Source organism: Polyodon spathula, chromosome 14 (assembly GCF_017654505.1).
Source record: "Polyodon spathula isolate WHYD16114869_AA chromosome 14, ASM1765450v1, whole genome shotgun sequence".
NCBI lineage: Eukaryota > Metazoa > Chordata > Actinopteri > Acipenseriformes > Polyodontidae > Polyodon > Polyodon spathula.
The window spans coordinates 27,752,008-27,773,913 of NC_054547.1; the positions used below are offsets into that span (position 1 = coordinate 27,752,008).

Consider the following 21,906-nt stretch of genomic DNA (forward strand, 5'->3'; position numbering starts at 1 on the left):
CAGGCGTCAAACTTCGGGGCGTTGTAAGTTTGAAAGGGACGCACACTGTGTGACGGGTTTGTCATTCTTTTCGCCTCTCTACCGTGCATGTTGAAGTTGTCAATTGATCTACTGTAAATTGGAACAGGTAAGTTACAGTAATTTCTAATTCTTGTTAGAGCCTGTTTTGGATGGACGCATTTTAAGAAAATGTCTACCAGTCTTCACAATGCAGCCTTCCTGGTACAAGTTGTGTCTAGTTTAAACGGTAGTGATTTTACCGTGTGAAAATGTTTTAGTGAGCTTGCTCGTGTGTTTATTTTTTAAAGCAGATTTCGTGGCTGTACGCTTCTCTGACTGGTCGGAATTATTATAATTATTTTTTCAAAGGGGTTAACATTTATGATAGCATTCCTTTTGCTTATCTCGAACACTGGAACAAAAATACGTAATGTAATGTTTTAGTAGCCGAATTAACTGAACAAGGAAATGTTTGCATTTGCACTGAACTTTGCATTACCATCTCTATATGTGCCTAGTATCTGAAAAGACCAGCTCATTCACTTGTCATTGATTCAACTCATGGACCTAGTTATTTTTATTTATATTGTCAGGAATTAAATAGAAAGCAAACTATTTCCAACCTAAAGGAATTCGGTAACCTGCAAGTAAAATGCTTCATATTTATACTAAGGGTTCAACATCACATTTTCAGTAATTGAAACACGTGTGGTACAAGGTAACAGTTTGTCCAAGACAGACCCCAGTGGGGTAAATTAGATAATGCGGGCAAAGGGAAAATGTACCAGGTCTGGAACAGCTTGTGCAAGAGACCTGTAGTGGTCTGGGAGGAGAAGCGCAAGGAACCAGCCAGCCTCTGCCTTTGCATTGATCTTATTTACCTCTCCTGCATTAAACTGCTGTTAAACAGAGTTTATTATCATGTGGCAAACTTCAAACATGGATATATTAAATAGGTGGGTCACATTTCTGTCAATACTGTAGGTGTGTCAAAAAGGCAAAAAAGGTGTGTAAGCAAATATTGCCTTAAGGATTTTACATGAACCAACCACATAGAGGAACAGTCTCTATCTGTTCTATGGAAAAGTGAGGTTGAGGTTGATTTGCTAGGAAACACCTCCCACCCCTGGTTTTTTTTTTTTTTGGTTTTTGGTTTTTATCATAAAATGCACTTGTAGTGTACTTTCTAGATGTGTTAGTCATAGATCAGCCCACCACCTCCCGCCTTCCTCTTTGCAGCTGGCTTATCTAGGGGAGGGGGACTGTAGTCCAGCTATCTGTCCTGGCTGCTGTGTGTATGCTGTGGTAAGTTTGTTTGTATAGTGTTTAAGCTTAAAACCATCTTTAAGTGTGGAATGCAGTTCTTTAAATGAGTAAGCTGACAGGTTGCTGGGCACTGACATTCAGGATCCTGGCAGCCAGGGTTTGAGTCTACCTGGAGTCAAAAGTGAAATAACTTCACAATTCAACTTCATTGCCTGAGGCGGGCCCAAATACAGCCAATAATAGTAATAACATGGGATGTAAAAATATAATTTCCACATTTCCATGTGTGGTCATGTCATAGTATGCATGATCTTGCTTTTAAATTATAACATTTAAAACCACTGCACTTTTGTGATTTACAGGATATACAGTAAAAAGTCATATTTATAATCTAGGAGAACAGCTGGCAAGCCTACAATGCTCTACCTGGACAACACAACATGCATAATAAAATCTTTTATCAGGGACTCATTAGTATTTGCAGTCTACATGTTGAGCTCCAATTCCAAATAAAGGGAACTGGCATCAGTCCCAGACTAAAACTGTACCAAACGGCAGTGGTGCGCAAACGTTTTATATGCCGCCCCCTTTCTTGGCATACGTTTTGTTGCGACCTCCCAACCCACACGATCCAGACATTTAATGTAAATCCGGAGAAGCGGAGAGATTGCCTTGCGGAGTGTAAGGGCAGGTCTGCAGCATACAATGCCAAAACAAACTCTTAACGAGCGGGAGCTCATTTGCATGTTAGCTTTAGGTTTAGCTGGCAAAATAAATATTTATTTTGTGAAAACCCAGATTGTATGGTAAGAAAAGGAGCGGCATATAAAAAGTTTGCACACCACTGCATTAAGGCAATGGTACATTATGCTTCATGTATCAACCCTCTAAAACCAGGTAGAATGTTTTGACAGAGAGCTTAAGAGTGTTTTTGAAGCTTTGGGTTAATATTGTTGAACCAATAGAGATTAAAAAAGTAATAAGAATGTATTACTAATAAAAAGCAAGTACAAAAAGGGAAGAATAGCATTAAAGCTAGCAAAGGCTCAGGAACTGAATTTAAACCTTACTGCATCTTAATACTTGCATTGTTGTCTTTTCTATTTTGTATTTGCTGATACTGCACCACAGCACATCCTGCTGGGGAATGTCAGTACAGACCAAGGAGATTCCATTTGATCAGAGTTTAACTAGTGCTTCTTCCTGATAAGCAAGCAGTCGGCTGGCAGACGATCATAGGGATGTTCTGGCAAACCGCCAGGCAAGTAACAGCAAAGGATTTTTGTTAATTAAATAGTCCACCACAACCAGAAATCACTGCACTGAAAAAGTGATCCCGTGCCATATTTGATCAATGCATGGGAAAATAGCACATCTCTTAATTTGGAGTTTAGTCTGACAAACTGAGTCAGAATTCAGACCACCTTATTTTTGAAGTGCTAATTCAGAGGCACTTGTACTGCCAATGAACCCATCATTTTAACAAACTAATCTCTCAACTGAACAGTGAGTGCTGTTTTGTGTTTTGGCAAAAGGGGGCATGAGCAGGTTTATATGTTTCACTTTAAGTATACAATAGTTTTCAAGCATAGCATAAATAAGTATTTAATCAATATGCAATTACCCTTTTTTTTAAATTCAGTTCCATGTTAACGATCAGAAGCAGATTTAGCAGGGGTCTGACTTTTCCAACACCTGACACCTGGTAATTAAAAAAAAATATGCTGTACAATACTGTACCTGAACAAGAGGAGTTCCAGGTTAGGGTGGGAGGGTCTAGGTCGGCCAGGGTGTTCTCAGCAACCCCTGTAGTCTGGCCGGGCACCTGCAGGCTTGCCTGTTAGCTGCCTGGGAGCTGTATTGTCCTCCTACACTGTAGCTCCTGGGTCTGCAGTGTGTAAAGAAGTGGTCGGCTGACGGCACGCACTTCGGAGGACAGCGTGTGTTCGTCTTCGCCACTCCCGAGTGAGCGCAGGGGTGGTAGCGGTGAGATGAGCCTAAATAATAATTGGCCATTTCAGATTGGGAGAAAATAAAAATAATTGGCAACGACTAAATTAAAATAAATAAATAAATAAATAAATAAATAATATACAAAAGTGTGAATAGGAAACATAATCACAGCAGCACATTGAGACTACTGTGCCACAGATTATGGTCCGTTATTGGTAGGAATTAGCCATAGCTGAAGGAACGATTACTGAAAATGGCTGGTTCAGTGTCACCAATATAACAAGGTGCTGCAGTGATTGGACTGTCACATCTGTGTTGGCTAATCCTGTGTGAATCATATTACATTTAAATACTGACAATAGTACCATGGAAGGCAAGACTTGTTGTCTATGCATGGTTCTTTTTATCATATTGAAGTGAGCCGCATAATAAAAATGTCTTCTGATTTTGTTAATGCCTGTTACAGCATTCAATAGGTTCTTGAAGGCGTTGAAAAGGGGGCAAGAGAAGATATAGCCTCATTTGTATCTCTTGTATGCTACCTGTTTTGTTTCTTCTTATTTGCATTTGAAAGTCGCTGAGAGAGGTGCCATCATTTTTCTGAATTTAAGCATTGCCTGGGCCACTGGTCTGGCTCTAAGCCACGGTCTTTCCATGAACACAAAATAGCTTTTCAGGGAAAGGAAAATTAACAGTGCTGTTTTGTCTACCAACAACATAAATAAATTTGACTTCATCATAGTACTTTGGATCAGTACCGTAAAGGGAGTTTGTATGTTATAGTAACATTATTTTTTACCTTTTTGTAAATTAAGTAATTTTGTGATTACAGCACAGGAGAAAATAGGGCCCATTCTCACCTATGAAACAATTCTAAAAAGAAAATGTTAATACATTAAAATTATGAACAGCTATTTAGCCAGCCATTTATATATACATCACTGAAGTGAAATACAGTACATTCCCTTTAGTATGTTGTAAATGCTTGCCTTGTGGTTTCTGCATTCAACGGAGACACACACCTGGCAGATATATTAGTGTTCAGTTCCTAAATCAAAAGCTGCAACACTACTTTTTATACCTGTTAAGAAAAAAACAACCTTTGCACCACTACAACAGTTTAGGACAGCATAAATCAGCAGCTTTCTGAGGGCGGAGCATTAACTTTCTCCAATAAGTTGCAAGTCACTGATTGACAAGACGTGGCATGCAGAGTCCCTCCCCAAAGGGAGTTGGCCTAAACTACACAAAGAACTCTGAAGTCAGTTTCCTCTCTCTGTAGCCTGCACTGCATGTTTTCTTTGCTTGGAGTTTTGGCCGTTGTGTTTGGAAAAAATCTTAGTGGGAAAACTGTACTAAAATAAAAAGGAAATCAACGCTCACCATGAGGAGTCTGCTTTCAAGGGGGACATGGGTTAGTGTAGAAGTTACATGGCTTACTCTCATTTAATGTTATCTGTTACTGTTAATATATTTACTGCAGCACCATTAGGCACAGGTACAAAGGGAGAACTGGGAAGATAATGTTCATATGCGCTCATTTCCAACAGGTGTATGCATGAACATAGTGTATTGTGCTTAACTTGAACATCTATTCCTAGTTTTCATGTAGAAAAGCATGGTTGTACAGCGTGGCAGCTATTAAAACAAAACAAAACAGTTCTACACAGCGGCTTGTGTGAAACTGCTTGGAATGACTGAAAAAGTTTGGCAGTATGTTATACAAAACGTTGCCCTTGTTTTAATATGATTGTGTGAGTCCAGCTAACGCCCCAGCCAGACCCCCTGGTATAAATAATGTATTGCTTTTAGGGATGTTTCCAGGTGCTCAGCTAAAAGTGTCACTTGATGGTGATTGATTTGTTTTCTATTCAGGTAGGCATGTCTGTTTTGAGTTTTAACCTTAGAAGATGCAACAGATATGATAGTTTATTTAAATTTTTATTGTAAAGCTTTGAAGTTTTTTGTAAAGTGAAACATGAGCAAATTGGTCACCTGTTTAAGTGTCCTTCAGTATACTAAATAAAACCTCAGTTTTACAAAATTGAAAAGCATTAGCGGGCTCCCGAGTGGCGCATCCGGTAAAGGCCCAAGTGCAGGATGCGCCCTATAGCTTGGAAATCGCCAGTTTGAATCCAAGCTATGCCACTGCCAAAGTTACATTGCTGTTGAGTACACATGATAACCATTATTGTGCTAACAAAGTGTCATTTGAGACACATTGAATCAGGTTAAAAGATAACAGTATATTAAATAGCAAATGGCAATAAGCGTCTAACATATCTATTTTGTTATTGGAATTTTACAACATTCTGAGACAAACAGCGGAATAAAGGGCAGATTAGAATAAATGTAATTTAAAAGTAAAAAGAAAATCTGAAACGGGTGTATTTAGAGAAAGGGACTATACAGTAGCATTATTTTTTACCTTTTGTAAATTAAATAAGTAACGTTGTGATTACAGCACAGAAGAAAATAGAGCCCATTCTCGCCTATGATACAATTCTATAAAAGATATAGTTTCATTAAAATTATGAACAGCTTACAGTATATTGTAAATGCTTGCCTTGTGGTTTCTGCATTCAAATTAGACACAAGCACGTGGACAAGAGTTCCCAGGGGGCGGCGCACAATTGGCCAAGCGCTGCACAGGAGGGGTAGGGGTTAAGTCGGCTGGGGAGTCCTTGGCTGACCGCACACTAGCAACCCCTCAAGGTCGGCCTGTACACAATTCAGAACTGCGTGGTCCTCCGACGCTGTATGTTCTGGATATAACTGCACAGCGGGCTTGCAGGGTGAAGAAAAGCTGATGGCTGGTGGCACTCGAATAATAACTGAATTATTATTAAATTATTATGGAGGTTGAATAATAATTGGACATTCCAAAATTGGGAGAAAATTGGAAACGTATGAAAAAAAAGTGAACTGTATCGGCAGAAGTAGTGCTTTCTTTATCAGTAACGCTGGAATTATGATCAACTGAGGATCAAAATAAGCCAAGTGGCTTTGGTTTGATGGGATCTATAATAACTGTCTTGCTATAATCAATTAATCTTTTAAGATCATGATCATTGACTTAGTGTAACACAAATGAGCTTCTAGTATACAGCATAGCCGCAATATCGATAAAGTATTACAGCAATTTATGTAATGGCCCTAGTCACAATTTTAAAGATTTTTTTTTTAACTCTGTTTTGATGGATTAAAGAATGTTTTTGTGCATGAAAGTTATACAAAACTAACACAATGAGTATCAAATAGTGATTGCAATTAGCTCATGCTAATAATGCTCAGAATTGCCTAAGCATCAGTGATTTTTATCACAGATTTTAGGGAACATTATAAAGTACTTCAGAAACGTACACATTTTTTCCTTTTTTTTTCAACACAATATTATTATTTATTATTATTATTATTATTATTATTATTATTATTATTAGTAGTAGTAGTAGTAGTAGTAGTATATTTATTTATTTATTTATTTTTTGCAGTGGTATAATTAAAATGTAATCCCATATTTATTGGGCCAGGTTTATTAGGCTTTGTCAGGATGTGAGTAGTGTGGTAAGGATTAAATTACGACCAAAGAAGGTGTATTTACAATAATTGTCCCATTTTGATTAAGAAGAACTGTCTCCTCTACCAGCAATGGCATTGGGGATCAAGCGGTGGGTTTGCAGTTCCCAACAAACAAAAAAGTTCCCAAAATAATAAAACAATTATCACAGCCCCAGCTGTGCAAGTGCCTGTTCTCAGAGTGCTGGACTAGGTTTAAGTGATGTGGCAGTGCAGGTGCTCCTGGTGCTCCTGCTGGCTCCATGGCTTCATCTCCTGAATCTGTCTCAGTTTGTGTAACAAAGACACACAGCGCTCTGGCGTCCTACTGTATCAGCATAAATACTGTAACTGACTGTGACCCTGGTTTTTGGTCTCAGTCAGTGGTCTCTAACGGTCATTCGCACTACCACGAGCTGTGTCTTTTTTGAAAGGTCGTACAGCCTTTTCTTGTTTGTCTGCAACCGCAAAACGCACAGGGTTGGATGATTTTGAAAAAATCCAACATTTGTTGCAAGCCAGTGAAGCACGACAGAGCAAGTTTTTGAGGAACCCAATAAACATGAACACAACAGGACTTTAAACTTGCCTCTAAACTGAATGAAATGAAAGCATAAATGAACCTTTGCTAAAATGAATGAACCACTTGTATAATAATAACGATAATAATTAATACAATGTATTTTTATTTGTATTATTGTCATTCTTTTTACGTATTTGAGTTACTAATAAGTTAACGTTGCTATTTATTTTTTGTATGCAATTACTTTTCCCATTAAATCAGTAATGTTGCTCAGCTGTTCAGTATGTCTAATTGGAGGCAGTATGGAGAACAGCTGGTCAGTTTTACTTGTTTGCTTAAAAACAAGTCAGTTTACACATTTACTTCATTCTGAAGTGTCTGCAGCTGATGTAAGGCTTTTGTCTACAAGAAATTTAAACCAACCTTAAGGGCCTGCTGAACTCTAATCGTGAGAAGCTGGGCTTAGCTAAGTGGGGGGCAGATGGGGGTGATTGCTGGGATGCCAGAGTCACTGTTGAGGTGTCGTGGGCTAGTTGACGAAACACCAAGGATGTCCTCTCTTGTTAACAGTTTTGCTTGCATGTGAATTGAATTCCAGTCAATCAGTGTCTATGTACAGCAGGTTTAAAGGGTTAACATGCTACAGGAGATTCAAAGAGTAGGTTGGTTTCACACCCAGTAGTGAACTCCTGGTTGTGTCTCTGCGTTCATTGAGTTTAAAATGTGTGACCTAGGTGGCATTCCCACAGCAGAGTGAAACATTGCTACTCAATCAGCATATAGTAATAAACTACATACTTTTACTGGTCCAGCTGAATGGAGGGTCATCCTGGCTACTCGGTGGAGAGTCCTGTCAGAATGTTTTTTGAGCACAGTTAAACAGCTCAGCCTCCACTTTCATGTTTTTTCATTTTTTTTTTTTTTTTGGGGGGGGGGGGGGGGGGGGGGGGGGGGGGGGGGGGTAAAATATTAAATTAAATCCTGGCTAGGATTAACAGGGATGTGTAACCAATTTTGTATGGTTGGTATTTTCAATGTAACGCTGATGTTTTGTCACTGATAAAGACATCAGCTTCATTATAATTGTAACACATGCGTATGTTCTTGTGTTTTCTTACAGTTTGATGTAGTGTTTTGAAGTTATAGATGATTAGTCCAGTGAAGGTACTATATAAGCTGAAGCATAAAGAATTGTGAACTTTTAAACCTCCCTCACACATGTGGAATATGTTGTGGCTTTTGGTACAATTGAACTGCTCTTGGTGTTTAATTAACTTTAAAATCGATAAATGTCAAGCATAAAATACACAGAATAAAAAATTAAAAAAAAACTGGTTTAGACACACCTCTTAAGGAGAAGCCCTTGATCAATATCTTCCATGTTAAGACGTGTTGTACAGTAGGTGAGTTTCATGTATTTCCGCTTGGGTAATAAAACATGTACCAGGAATTAGTGTTGACTCAGGTAGGTATATATATATATATATATATATATATATATAATATATATATATATATATCTATAATATATCAGACTGTATGTCTGAAACATGTCAATAACCATGTTTTTACATATTGTGGCATTTTGCAGTGGAGAAGGTTATAAATAATATAGGAATCCTGATGTACTATGCATTCAGGGTTTTGCACAGTTCAATTTAGGGCTGGGACAATGCATCGATGCATCGAATCACTGGAATAACCATTGATGATTTAAAAAAAACAAAATGCATCTGTCAGTTCATTAATAAGACCGTTTTTTTATTTGGACTGGCAAAATTAAAATCTACACTCTTATTCCTTGCCTTTCGTTTGGTTCCTGTAAATAATAATAATAATAATAATAATAATAATAATAATAATAATAATAATAATAATAATAACTCTCTACCCACTACGCAGCACATACGTTCTCAAAGTAAGTAAGTAAAGTAATTTTTTTTTTTTTTTTTTTTTAAACCTAGAGAAGAGACTAGAGGCAGGCCGCATTTCAAGATCAGATTTTGCTAATTAAATTGTCGATTTAATTTTAAATAATGCTGTCAGACTTTTGTAAGTTTTTTACAAAAGAACCAAATGTAAAGGTAAAATGCTGTTTTTGTGGAGTTTTAATGAGCTTCTGTGGCAGTACCATCAACCTGCGCGATCATTTAGTAAGACGGCACCCTACAAAATACGACAGTGGGAACAAGTAAAAATCAAAAGGAAGCAACACCTTCAGTGACAGCTTAGTTTGGAAAGAATGTTGATCCAAATGTTGACACACTTTCCCAACCTAGCAGCCTTGGGAAAGAGCATATTAAGCATCCCTGCAACATCGGTCCAGAGCGAGCGTGTGTCCACCAAAGCAGGGATGCTTGTTAGCAAACTCTGATCTTCTTTGAAACATCAGCATCAAGTCTTTATGAAAATGATGCACCGATAGTAAAAACCAGTATCCTCCCAGCCCTAGTTCAGTTAGTCTTAATTTGTTCTCAGAATTGAAGTTTTTCCGGTCAGGACTTTCAACAGACCAACTAATCTGATATGTTTTGTTGCACTTTCAGTTTGATGTAAAGTGAAATCAAAATAATGGTTCATGAGATAAGGCCATTAAATATTTACTTTAGAAGAACAAACCGAGACCTGACCTCCCTGTTGCACACCTACAGTAGCAATGATAGGCAAACTATAACTTTTTAGGAATCTTTTTGCATACTGTATATTGTTAACTTGTACTGAGACTCATATTTGTTATTTATAAGGCTGTTCAGCTTGATCACTGTTATACTGTACATTATAGAGACAACGTGTGTGCTTTACATGGTTGTGTCCTGAATATAATGTTATGCAGTATGATTTTTGTTCTCACAGTCACGCTTGATTTTATACTAATATAATGTCTTGGTGCCTGCTGGCTGCCTATCTGTCCACTGTACTTTATTAAAAGGAAGACTTTTGTTTACATTTCCCAACGCTGTATTTGGACTGAGCGACACAGACTTCCTCCCCACTTGAAGGAGAGTAAGGGCGGATATATAAAAAGTTGGATATGCTATTATACACAGCTGTAACAATTACTACAGTACAGTATGTTAACACAATTATTGTTTTGAGATTCAGCTTTTATTAGGGAGCTCCCCTAAATACATTGTTTTAAAAAATAAAGGGTATTAATACTTGTGATAGCCGTGTGGGTGGATGCATTTGCCACTGAGTGACAATTACAAGATCGAGACGGAGGTTGAAGTTGATCTCTGAACTAATCTTCTGTTCATGAATAAATTAAAGTTGCTGAAGAGCTTGATCATGGCGGATAAACGGTTAGAGCGGATTACTGTAATCCAGTATTGTTCTTTTCCAGATCATTGTTTCCATTTTTAATGTGTTGAAAATAACCACAGCACAGTGAGAGAGCAACGCATGCACGCTGAATCCATGCACACTGTATCCATGCACACTCCTGTTGACCTTTTTGGTTGGTCACGGTCCTTTCTAAATCAGGGTGTAACTTTAGCTGGGTGGGGTAAGGGCACTAAGAGACGGTCATAAATCTTTCATCATGAAATGCTGTTTTTGCAGCTGAGGAGACCAGTTCTAGATTATAAATAAATAAATAAATAAATAAAAATCTCCACGTACAGCACCCCTGTGAATCGGAGGTTGCCTCTTGGCAGGAACATCGTGGAACGTGGCCTTCACAGCACTTGCCATAAATAATGTACACTGTGGTCTCTAACTGAGATATGCATATATATTCACAGCTGTAACTTTGTGGGGGGGGTGGAGATGAATAGCATTGTGACCTTTCTTTTAGCAGGATATGCTGCATTTGTCATGACTATTTGTCTGTTGTGAATCATTAAAGATAAACTGCAGCATTCTGCTTCATTCCACTTGAGTTTTGTAAATTTAACAGTGGAAATTTTAACTGACAAGCTGTTGAGAGTATTAGAACGTGGGGATATATGAAGAAACCTGTCTGTCCGTCTTTCAAAATGGATACATGACATGCATTACATCTAGTGAACCGGTTATATAATTGGGATGAAATCTGATATTGCCATTCTTTGGCACAAGTTATTTCGATTGTCAGCACATGAGAATAGAGGTTGTGTTGCCTTGAAACTGGCAAGGTCAATGGGGAATTATTGAGAATTGATAGTAAGTAGTGTGGTTTGGCTGTTACATAGAAGTTCACCGAACCCCCTTTTTCTGGCACCAGACAGGTATTTACAGTAGCTTGGCCAGTGACTCAATGTCTCTTTAGAGTGGCTGAGATAATCTTTTCTCATCTCCAGTTCTCAGCTATGCTCAGTCATGAATTGACTGCCCCTGGGAGTCATATATGAAGAGTATCAAACATCTAAAAGAAATCGCATTGTCATGCATAGTTACATTGTATATCTATGGTTTATGTCCCAATTGTGACCTCGCCAATTACCATTAAAGAAAATACCCATTATAGCTCATAATGTAATTATTAACCATAATAAACACAATACCTCAATAAGAACTAACGATTCTGGCTTAATTATCCCTATATTCATGATGGAGAGAGATTAACAATTAATATTATGTATGTCTAAGTATTTCAAATCAATCATAAATGTGCATTTGTTATAACACAAAAAGAAACCCTACAATCCAAATTATTATTACATTTATTCATATTTTCAAAGGAAAAAGAATAAAGGTTAGACTTAATAGTTAAAAACATATGTATAAAGAAGAAACAAAATAAAACATTCAATGAAAAGTAATGCATTGTTAAATGTTCGTAACGAGTCCTTGATGTGCTCTCTGGTCACAGAGTTCTGCATTAGTGAAGCAGTCTTAATAGTTCGTCATGCATTGTTTGTTTAAGTTACACATTTACATATACATGCGCCAGCTTCCATGTGGCTAAGTACGCCATTCTAGTTGAATAGATGCACATTACGTATTGTGACGATATCAATATCATGGCATCAGTTCAGTTACTTGTAAACACACAATATAAGTTTGATACTTGTGCGATGTTTAAAACAAAGTCTTAACACGGTCGTCCTCTCTGTGGAAGTTAGCTGTGCAGCAGCACAATGCAATATCTCTGAAGTCTGTAGGCAAAAGCTTTCGTCGTTCTGGAGGGAATCTGTTTTCTCAGTTCAGCTTTGAAGATTACATCATTGTGTCTTCATTGAAGAACTTCGGAGTTTGATGAGTTGAGAGCAAGAGCGACTCCAGAGAGTAGAATAGAGAATGAAAATACTTGTTTTGAGTTTAAATAACACGATGTATAGGCGTTCCCTTGCACTGTAAACCAATCCTTCTCGGTCCTTCCATTGGTTCACAGTATTTGATAGATTATTGCATGTCACACAAAAAGGTTGTGTTAGCAATGGAATGTATCTGCCTATTTCGTTATCAAAAATGTTTATATTTGTCATTTAAATCTCCTATTCAATATAACTGTAGTTACATTCATTAGAGAAGCATATGCATTTCAGTTTCATTCTCTATACAAAATTACGATAACAAGCATATAAAACATCTTAATACAATCAAAGGATAATATTTAAAAATAGTTATTAGTTTATAATATGTATTTAAAACACAATAAACCCTTCAGATTTATTGGGAAACTTACTTAAAATAACTATTAAACTTGTGTCCACAAGTTGTGTAGTTAAAAATGATTCTTAAAGCATTTTAACTAACTTTTAACACAATAATGATTCAACTGCATAGTCACTGTAGATTGGCTTGGTAAGTGTTATGACACATTAGCAGGCCAGACAATCAGATAGATCTGGCTAAGAATGTCCTGGAATCGGTGTTAACAACCCAATCCCCAGAGTATGTCAATACAGACAACATAATTAAATATCTGAGAAATGCTTATATTGAATTTAACCATGAATTTCCTTGACAACATTCAGAAATCCGATTTGAGAATTTCCTAAACATTAAAACCAAGTTGATTTGTTTTCACTGTTTTCTTTGCACAACTCCAAATTAGCAAGCAGCAAATTAGGAAGCACATTTCTAAAAAAAAAAAATGTCCCCGAGGTGTCTTCTTGTCTATTTTATATGCTGCTGCAAAGGTAATTCATTGATTGTGTAGATAACGATATATAGTACCATGCTCTACAGTATTTGCGGAGCAGACAGACACAACTTTATATTCCTCAACACAATGAGCTATTGACAAGATTTCATTACATACATTAAGAACGTCATTTACATTATTGGAAATCTGGTGTTGTATAACGGTTGAACTGGAGCAAATAACGAAATACTGTCAATTCTCATTAAAACAAACTTGGAATAAACACATTTCCTGATACAGGTACTACAAATTTTCTACATGGTCCCGGCCAAATTTAACAGAAGAATGACTTCTTTTTAATATGAATTTCCTGTTTTGTGCAAATTAGTTTACAATAGTACAGGCCTCTGAACAGCAAACTGCATGCAAGTCATCAGCATTTCCAATTTGTTCAAAACCCTGATCTTCAGGACAGTGTGCATTTGTGGTTTAAAAATGCCTGTGATCATAATGGGACAGGGCAGTTCATATGCAATGCAAACTTTTTTAAAAGTTAAATTACAACCGTATGTTCAATAAAAGGCAATGTTTTAATTGTACTGTAATTGAAATTTGATTTCAGTTTTACTGTAACTTAAAAAAATTTAGCTTAAGAATTTGCGTCCCTTGAAATTCGTATTCATGAGAGTTGACTGTACACGTGCAGTAAATAATCAAGGGTTAAATGACATTGGGGCTGAGGCTGTTATTGAGTAACTTGCTGTTTTTTCTCAGTGGGCCTAAGGGTACAACATGTTGTCGTTTAACTTTTTGTACTGTTTTCAGTGTGTACTAAACCATAACTGTAAGCAATGTTATTTTTGAGAGATAAGTTGCTAAACATTTACCACAGCTTTACCACGATTTTCACAATCTCAGTCTTCCTAAATTTGACTTTGTTGAATCTTCTATTAACAACTTGGGATATTTGCTTATTACTGACTGATGGCTTTAAGCAAATACAGTCCTCAATCTTAGTTTAAAGGTGTACGGCTCCACAGGGTTTTATGAGTCAATGGTAGAGCTTCCTGGGATATGTAACTGAACTTGGATGACGTTCTGCGGATGCAGTAGATTCCCCAGGCGTGTTTCAGCAAAGGAAGCTCGTGAGGGTTGAGAGATAAGGGGTCATTTTTTGTTTCTTTGTTGATGATGAATCTTGTTGCTGCAGAGGAGGATTCCCACAACTCTGTGAGGTGACATGCTCATACTGTAATTAGTAGCTGATATTGTTAAATTTGACTCCCAAACTACAAACTGTATCATTTACCGTTCCAATTGCAGTATGCTTTATAGAGCAGAAACAGTACATCGGTTTGCATCAGATTTTCTCAGCAGTGATACAATACTCGAGAGAGTCTCGCTACATTTTTCACAATATGGCCACTCATTTCAACAGCAAGATATTGAATCATAAGCAACTTTATGTGAACTTTACCTCACCGTATATTTGGTTAAAAGTTAACATATTAACTGATCATCTGCCCATTTGCTTTCTAAGGGTGGTTTGATGTCATTGTAATGTGTGTCCAACTATACTCGGCTATATATGAGAAATAGTGTGAGAAATACTAGTGTAAATGATTTAGTGTTGAATATCTTTTTATCTATGCAACAGTACAACATGATAACTGAATATTATCTTGCATCCATTCAAATTCAGTGACAGAATGACTGGGTGGCAACACCCTTCCAACACAAGCTGCTGTCTAGTCTGATATTGTCTTTATTGCAACAGCAATAAATTCTGCCATTTTGGTGCAAATGTGGTGAAAAATATGGTGTCCAGTCAGTCATATTGGTTCATGCGGTCAGTGTCAAGGTTACTGAACAGATTCACTGTTGACCTTGCAAGTTTCAAGGCAACACATCATGGTAACAACCAAATACATCAATCAGCTAGATTTCTCTTTGGATTTCCTTTCTCAAAACTATTCCTGTATTGGTTGTTGCTTTCCTGTTTCTTATTTCTTATTAAATGTCGTTTTAGCAACTGGTTTCTTACTAGATGGCTCCAGGTGGATTCATAACAGCCCATAAGTACAGCATATATTGATGCAGAAGTAATGGGTCAAGGTGCTTCACATTTAGATAAAAAAACAAAACAAAAAACAAATACAAAATATATGTGTGTGTGGTAAGGAGTGTAAACAGAGAACAGACCATGAAAACATGAATGGACATTTCACTTCCAAAAAAAAACAAAACAGTTGTAGTCTCACTCATTATTGTTGTGAAATAAGATCTGAAATGTATTATGTAGAACATGTTAAATTCCTGTTGCAAGACAGTTTCAGTCTTGATAGTTAAGACAGGAGTTCTGACAGACTCTTATAGAAGGCTCATAGTAGGTGCTCGGTTGGCAGGTGCTGGAATATCCAGGACTACACATATTGCTGTTATTGCATGCAGAGCTGTCTCAGATTGATGACTGTATGGGCTATTGCCGCCCTAGCGAGAGTAACCCATGCCATGGCAACAGCACCAGCCCTCGCCAAACAGCAGCTGGGTTCCAAGGTTGCTGCTGGGGCTGTGCTAGCTAGCCTCTGCCCCGCTGTGTGGAGGGAAGCAGTGGTCCCAGGTAGCCTGGACCCAGGAGGGACTGCCATCCAGGACTGACACGGGGGTCTGGGATTGGTGGCTGCCCTGGAGCCCTGTGATGCAGCCCAGCCCCTGAAGTGGTCATCACATTTCATTGCCCTCAAACGTGCTGCTAGGACCCTTCCGTTGCTGTCCTCCGCCCTGGCAACCACACGACGGGAAGCGTTTCATTGGGGGGCAGTGTAATGTTGGGTCAATTTGGTTAGTGTATTGCTGTGAGGCAGAAGCGCATTTTGTGTCTAGGCAGTGCTGGCACTAAACTGCATGCCTGGGCTGTCACGTGCACAGTGCAGCTTCATGTAGATGGTGTCTGTGTTGGCTGCACTGTGATTTCTGCTGGGTTCCGCCAACCAACTGTTTGCGCAGCACTGAGGCTCTGAGTGATTGGACTGTGTGTAAATGTACCCCTGTGTGTGCGAGCCAATAGGGTTTGGGTAGGATCACTATTTAGGAGCTGCCTGTGTGCAGCTCGGGGTCGTATTATGGTTTTCACGTAGCTGTGTGTCCTGGAGCTGTCTGTCTTAGCTAAACCATTTAATAAGAGACCGTCCATTTGCCTGCTGTTCCAACACTTCAATAAAAAGTAGCAGTTTTCACTGCTTTAAACTCCATCCTGTACCTTCTCCATTACTTCCTGCAGCCGACCAGATACGCTGCCACTGCAATATATAGCAAATTGTTAAGTATCTGGAATGTGAATTGAATGCATTGATTGCTAGATTACTGCATTTAATAGATCTAATGAGTCCGCCTTATAATACGCTCTGATGAAGACAACATGTCGAATCACGACAGCGTACCTGTTTTTACCTTGTTTAATAAATAAAGTATGAATAATTGATACACTTTTGGGATGTAGACTTTCATTTAGCTGGAGTTGCAGTCTTTTCTTTTTCTGTGGCAACATCTAAGAAGTGTTTCCTCATGTCGCCTCGACATGAAGCACCTCGTCTGAGTAAATGGACTGAAACATCTCTGTAATGCCAGCATCTATATTTTCTACTATATTTCTAATAATATATATATATATATATATATATATATATATATATATATATATATATATATATATATATATATATATATATATATATATATGCACAGTTCAAGTCCAGTCCAGTGAATAACCTGAAAAGGTACAAAGGTAAGTGGTAAACTGGTACAGGTTAAAAAAAAAAAAAAAGTTTAGGTTACCAAAAACTGAAAAATAATGTACATTTCAGAGTTATACAAAAAGGCCTTTTTCAGGGCACAACTAATGAGTTAACAACTTACAGCTGTTCTGCAGCAATGGAAGTAAATTAAGCCTTGAAAGTTGATGCTAACAATTCCTACAGGTGTCCCAACTTTTGTTGATTACTTACAAACCCTATGTATGTATAAAAGCAGTGTTGGAACAGACTCTGTTACTACACCCTCTTAAGCATTATTTGGACAGTATTGTACTGCTATCATAATTGCTAGAAAAAGGAAATTAACAAAGGAAGACAGACAGACCATTATAACCCTTAAAAGTGTAGGTCTTTCCTTTAAAGAAATTGCAAAGAAAGCCAAGGTGTCAGTGAGTACAGTTTCTTATACCATCAAAAGGCACTTGGAAACTGGAGGAAACTCTGACAGGAAGTGGTCTGGCAAACCCAAAGCCACAACAGAATCAGATGACAAGTTTCTGAGAGTCAACAGCTTACGTGATAGGCGGCTCACAGGACAACAGCTTCAAGCACAGCTTAACACTGGTCGAAGTAAGCAAGTCTCAGTTTCAACTTTGAAGAGAACACTTTGAGCTGCAGGTTTGACAGGTCGAGTGGCAGTAAGAAAGCCATTGCTAAGATGGCAAAATAAGAGAGGCTTCCTGGGCCATGAAGCACCGCCAGTGGACTACTGAAGACTGGAAGAAGGTCTTATGGACCGATGAATCAAAATTTTAAATCTTCGGTTCATCGTGCAGGGTTTATGTATGCTGTTGAGTAGGCAAAAGGATGGTTCCTCGTGTGTGACACCAACTGTCAGACAAGGAGGAGGAAGCGTGATGGTCTGGGGCTCTTTTGCTGGATCCAGAGTCGGCGACTTGCACAGAGTGAGTGGCACCCTGAACCAAAACGGCTACCACAGCATTTTGCAGCGCCATGCAATACCCTCTGGTATACGCCTAGTTGGTCAGGGGTTCATCCTACAGCAAGATAATGACCGAAAACATACCTCCAGGCTATGTCAGAACTACCTTAGAAGAAAAAAACAAGACGGTAGGCTTCAAATCATGGAATGGCCAGCACAGTGTCCAGACTTAAACCCCATCGAGTTGGTTTGGGATGAACTGGAGAGAAGGGTGAAAGCAAAGCAACCTACAAGTGCAACACATTTGTAGGAACTTCTGCAACAGTGTTGGGAAGAACTTTCCGAACAATATTTGATTTCCATTGTAGAAAGAATACCACGAGTGTGTTCGGCTTAAATTTTTTTAAACAAAACGATGATTTATTTTTTTATCTCCAATTGTTTATGTGTTCTGTGCTTTAATTTCAAAGTACATTGAGACATTAAACTGTGTAAATTTCAATAAAAACCGGAAAAATGGAGGTGTTCTAAAACTTTTGACCGGTAGTGTGTTTCCTGTTTATTTTAATACCAGCAATGAGCCAAGTGATAAACATTATGATAGCTTTGATGTGCCTTCAGGTGCTTTACTTAGTATTACAGTGTCTATCAAGAGTCTGATTGGGGGTGGGGGGGGAATAAGAATTGCGGTAATGTTTATTAAATTTACTTATTTTAACTAGCAACATTATATGTATGTTCAAATGCCATATTTAATTATTAATACATTGATAAAAAGTGGGAACAAATGGAATTGGTCATTTTTGAAAAACGGAATTTGCTATTCCCAAGAATAGAACAATTAGTAGCCCTAAAGGTGGTTACAACTGAAGGCAGTGCAGACGCCAGTGTTTTATGCAGTAGTAGCAAGCAATTTTATGCAGGCCACCAGTTAAGCGTGCAGTCTATATCTGATAACAGCTGACAGGGCTGCATAGGATCAGAGGAGGATTCAAAATCGGAGGTAGAGCCACAATAAATGTCTTGTTTAAATTTAAAGTAAATTGTAAAATTGTTGAGATACTTGTGTTGGAATATTGTTTCACAATTGTATAATGCAACAAAAATATATTAAAAGGGTTAATGCGTGGCCAAAGGTTTCTCACTGATAATTTACCCTTTCTCAGTCAAAACGGTAATTTTCTCAATATCTAAAAACCTTAGTGGGAGCGCTGATTGCTACACAAACTGGTAGTGCATCTCAGTGCTGGAATCCTTGTGGTCTGATATTTCTGTGGTCCGCTATTGTAATCCTGGCAGTGGTATCGCAGTAAGAATTTTATGTATGGCTACTTTTTTTTCTGGTCTTTTTTAAAGAGCAGGAGTGATAGCCTAAACAAAAGTAAACCTTTGTCAAGTACAGCTCATGCCTGGCCTCTGATTCCTGTTTGATTGATTGTGTGCCCTGTTTCCATCTCCTCTGCAGGTAACCCCAGTACTCCCTGAATGTTAAACATGTCTCTGGAGAAGGAAGTACAAGAGAGTGCGTTTCCACTGAAGAAAGTGGCTTTTGACATGAACCAGATAATGAAGAATCTGGACACCAGGGACCTCGATTTGGAGGAGGTGGATTTCAAGCCTTATGATCCCAGTCTGCCAGGTGAGAAGGCCTGTTCCAGGTCATGAAGGCCAAGGCAATGTTGCCTTCATTGGGCTTGAAAATTCAGGGACACCAAGGCAAACTCAGTCACACACCACTAACTAATATGTAGATTAGACTTGAGGCTTAGATACAGCTGTATACTCCTTTTCCACCTCCACACCCGAGCCGTGGGGGCTCCAGGCCCTCTCGGCTCGGGTGGTTTTCCACCGACAAGATACCCGACCCGAGCCGACCCGTACCATGAAACTCCAGCCTCGCAACATATCTGAATCTGGCTTGGGTCCGAAGCAGGCTGTGGGCGGGGTTGTTGCATTTCGTCATCACGCTCAAGCGTCATTCCAAGAAAAAGTGACAACCCCCAAGACCGCAACTGGTAAATGTTTTCCTAACTCCTTACCTTTACACCACGGGACACATAACAACGCACATCTGACTAAACTACAAAGTAAAATAAGTCCCTCTCTAGAATGCACATATAGTGAAGCAAAAAAGTAACTTTCCTTGAATTAACCATGCATAAAGCACCATGCAATCAACGCTATATATATATATATATATATATATATATATATATATATATATATATATATATATATATATATATATATATATTTAAGGTAACATAACATTCGTGGATCATCTTAATTAGCAATTTTTAAACTATAAATAGTTTGGCTAAATGGCGGTTGGGAGTTCAATTCCAAGTGACAGACAACCAAACCAAGTACAAGAAGGAGAGCGGGTCGGGAGAGAAGAAGAGGGAATGGGGTCGCCCCAGTTTCGTCTGCCAGAGTGGGGCTGAAGCGTCTTGTCTCCCGGAGAAAGCCGCAGCTCCTCTCACTGCAAAAAAATGTATACATTAGGAAAGATAACCATGTAATAGACCTAATGTTTATTTAGTTATAAAACTAATGCTGAATAAGATGTCTGTGTTATAAAGTGCCAGCGCAGCTTTTCTTCAGTTCAGATACTGTATCAAAAGGGAGAGACAGAAACGGAAGTTAGATTGAGAAGTTGTTTTACAGTTTGAACAACACCGGTACTGTATTCTCTGTGGAAATATTGTATGAATCGCTAATATAGGGAATTGGAGGACATGCTGTAGGAGCATTATGTCCGAGGTGCGCTATAACTGAAAGCCTTATAGCGAGGGAGCACTGTATAGATATTAGGGCTGGCACTATTGATTGATAAAAAAAAAAAAAAAAATAGAAATGTTAAACCACATGTCGTTTCATTTTATAAGGACGTAATTAAATTATGTATACCTGTAACATGGTGAGTTCTGTGCTGGCTGTCTGACGTATGCATGGTTTGGCAGGAAGAGGGCAGTCTCCCTTTAAGATCCTCCCGTCAGTCGTGGCAGTGACACAGAGAGGTTGGCTGAGGTGTGCCGTCTTTCTGAGTGGATGGGAAGTGGGTTTTGGGGGTTGCTGGGCATATAAAAATGACATTGTTCCCTCAGCCCCTCCCATTTAGGAAGACAAATAGTGGAAGCCCTGTTCGAAAACGGAGAAAGCCGAAAACAAAATAAAAAACGAGATCAGCAGTTACGTACCTGAGGGGCACGTGTTATGAGAGAGCTGGGGAATCCTGGGCAACCCCACAAAGTATAAACAAAAAGAAAAAAGAAACGGGAACCAAGTGTAGGCTGAAGACCTGGGCCATATGAATAGCGACGGTTGGGGACGCTGCAAATGAGTTGTTCGGTCTGCAGTGGAGTTTGCTAATCGCCGTTACAAAACCAGTACAAACAACGTGGCTTTGAAAAAAAAAAAAAGAGAAATAGATGCTTCGTCAGGCAATGGAGAGTGCTCTGCATCACAATGATGAACAGCTGGGTATGAATAATGTTAAGTGTTTACATTTGAGAGACTTTTATATAGTTTAACAGCTCCTCAAATTTACACTTGCAAAGGATTTCCACTCAATTGGGGAAAAAAAAAAAAGGATTTCTGTTTTTAAGTATACATACTCTGCCCCCTTTTGTGAAAGCACACATTATACTTGTTAAAAAGCAGAACTATGTAGGGTAGTGAGAATGTATTGCACAAAAATGAAATGAAAACAGAAATGGATGCACTTCTGAAGATTGTGTTTTGTTCACTGTTATTTCTCTCCTACTCGTTTAATAACACAGGGAGCTGCTACTTGAACCATGTCATAGCTGCTTGCTCAGTTTTTTTCTATTTTTTTTTGTGTAAGAATTTGAGCAAAACTAATAATGATCTACCTATTGTGTGTTAATTTTTAGTGTTGGTG

The 21,906-nt window shown here is 38.4% G+C and overlaps 1 protein-coding gene across 5 annotated transcripts in view; it reads left to right on the forward strand.

The window, feature by feature from the left end:
• pld1a (phospholipase D1a) overlaps positions 1-21,906 on the forward strand; it is a 58,826-nt gene continuing 36,920 nt past the window's right edge. For 2 of the 5 annotated variants that reach the window (XM_041271487.1, XM_041271491.1), the window contains exons 1-2: positions 1-127; positions 19,468-19,641. In XM_041271487.1, the coding sequence (XP_041127421.1) occupies positions 19,488-19,641 (154 nt within the window). In that variant the 5' untranslated portion in view covers positions 1-127; positions 19,468-19,487. Of the gene's footprint in view, positions 128-1,286; positions 1,306-4,531; positions 4,634-19,467; positions 19,642-21,906 lie in introns of those variants that run through there. The other 3 variants (XM_041271490.1, XM_041271489.1, XM_041271488.1) reach the window with 3 other exon arrangements.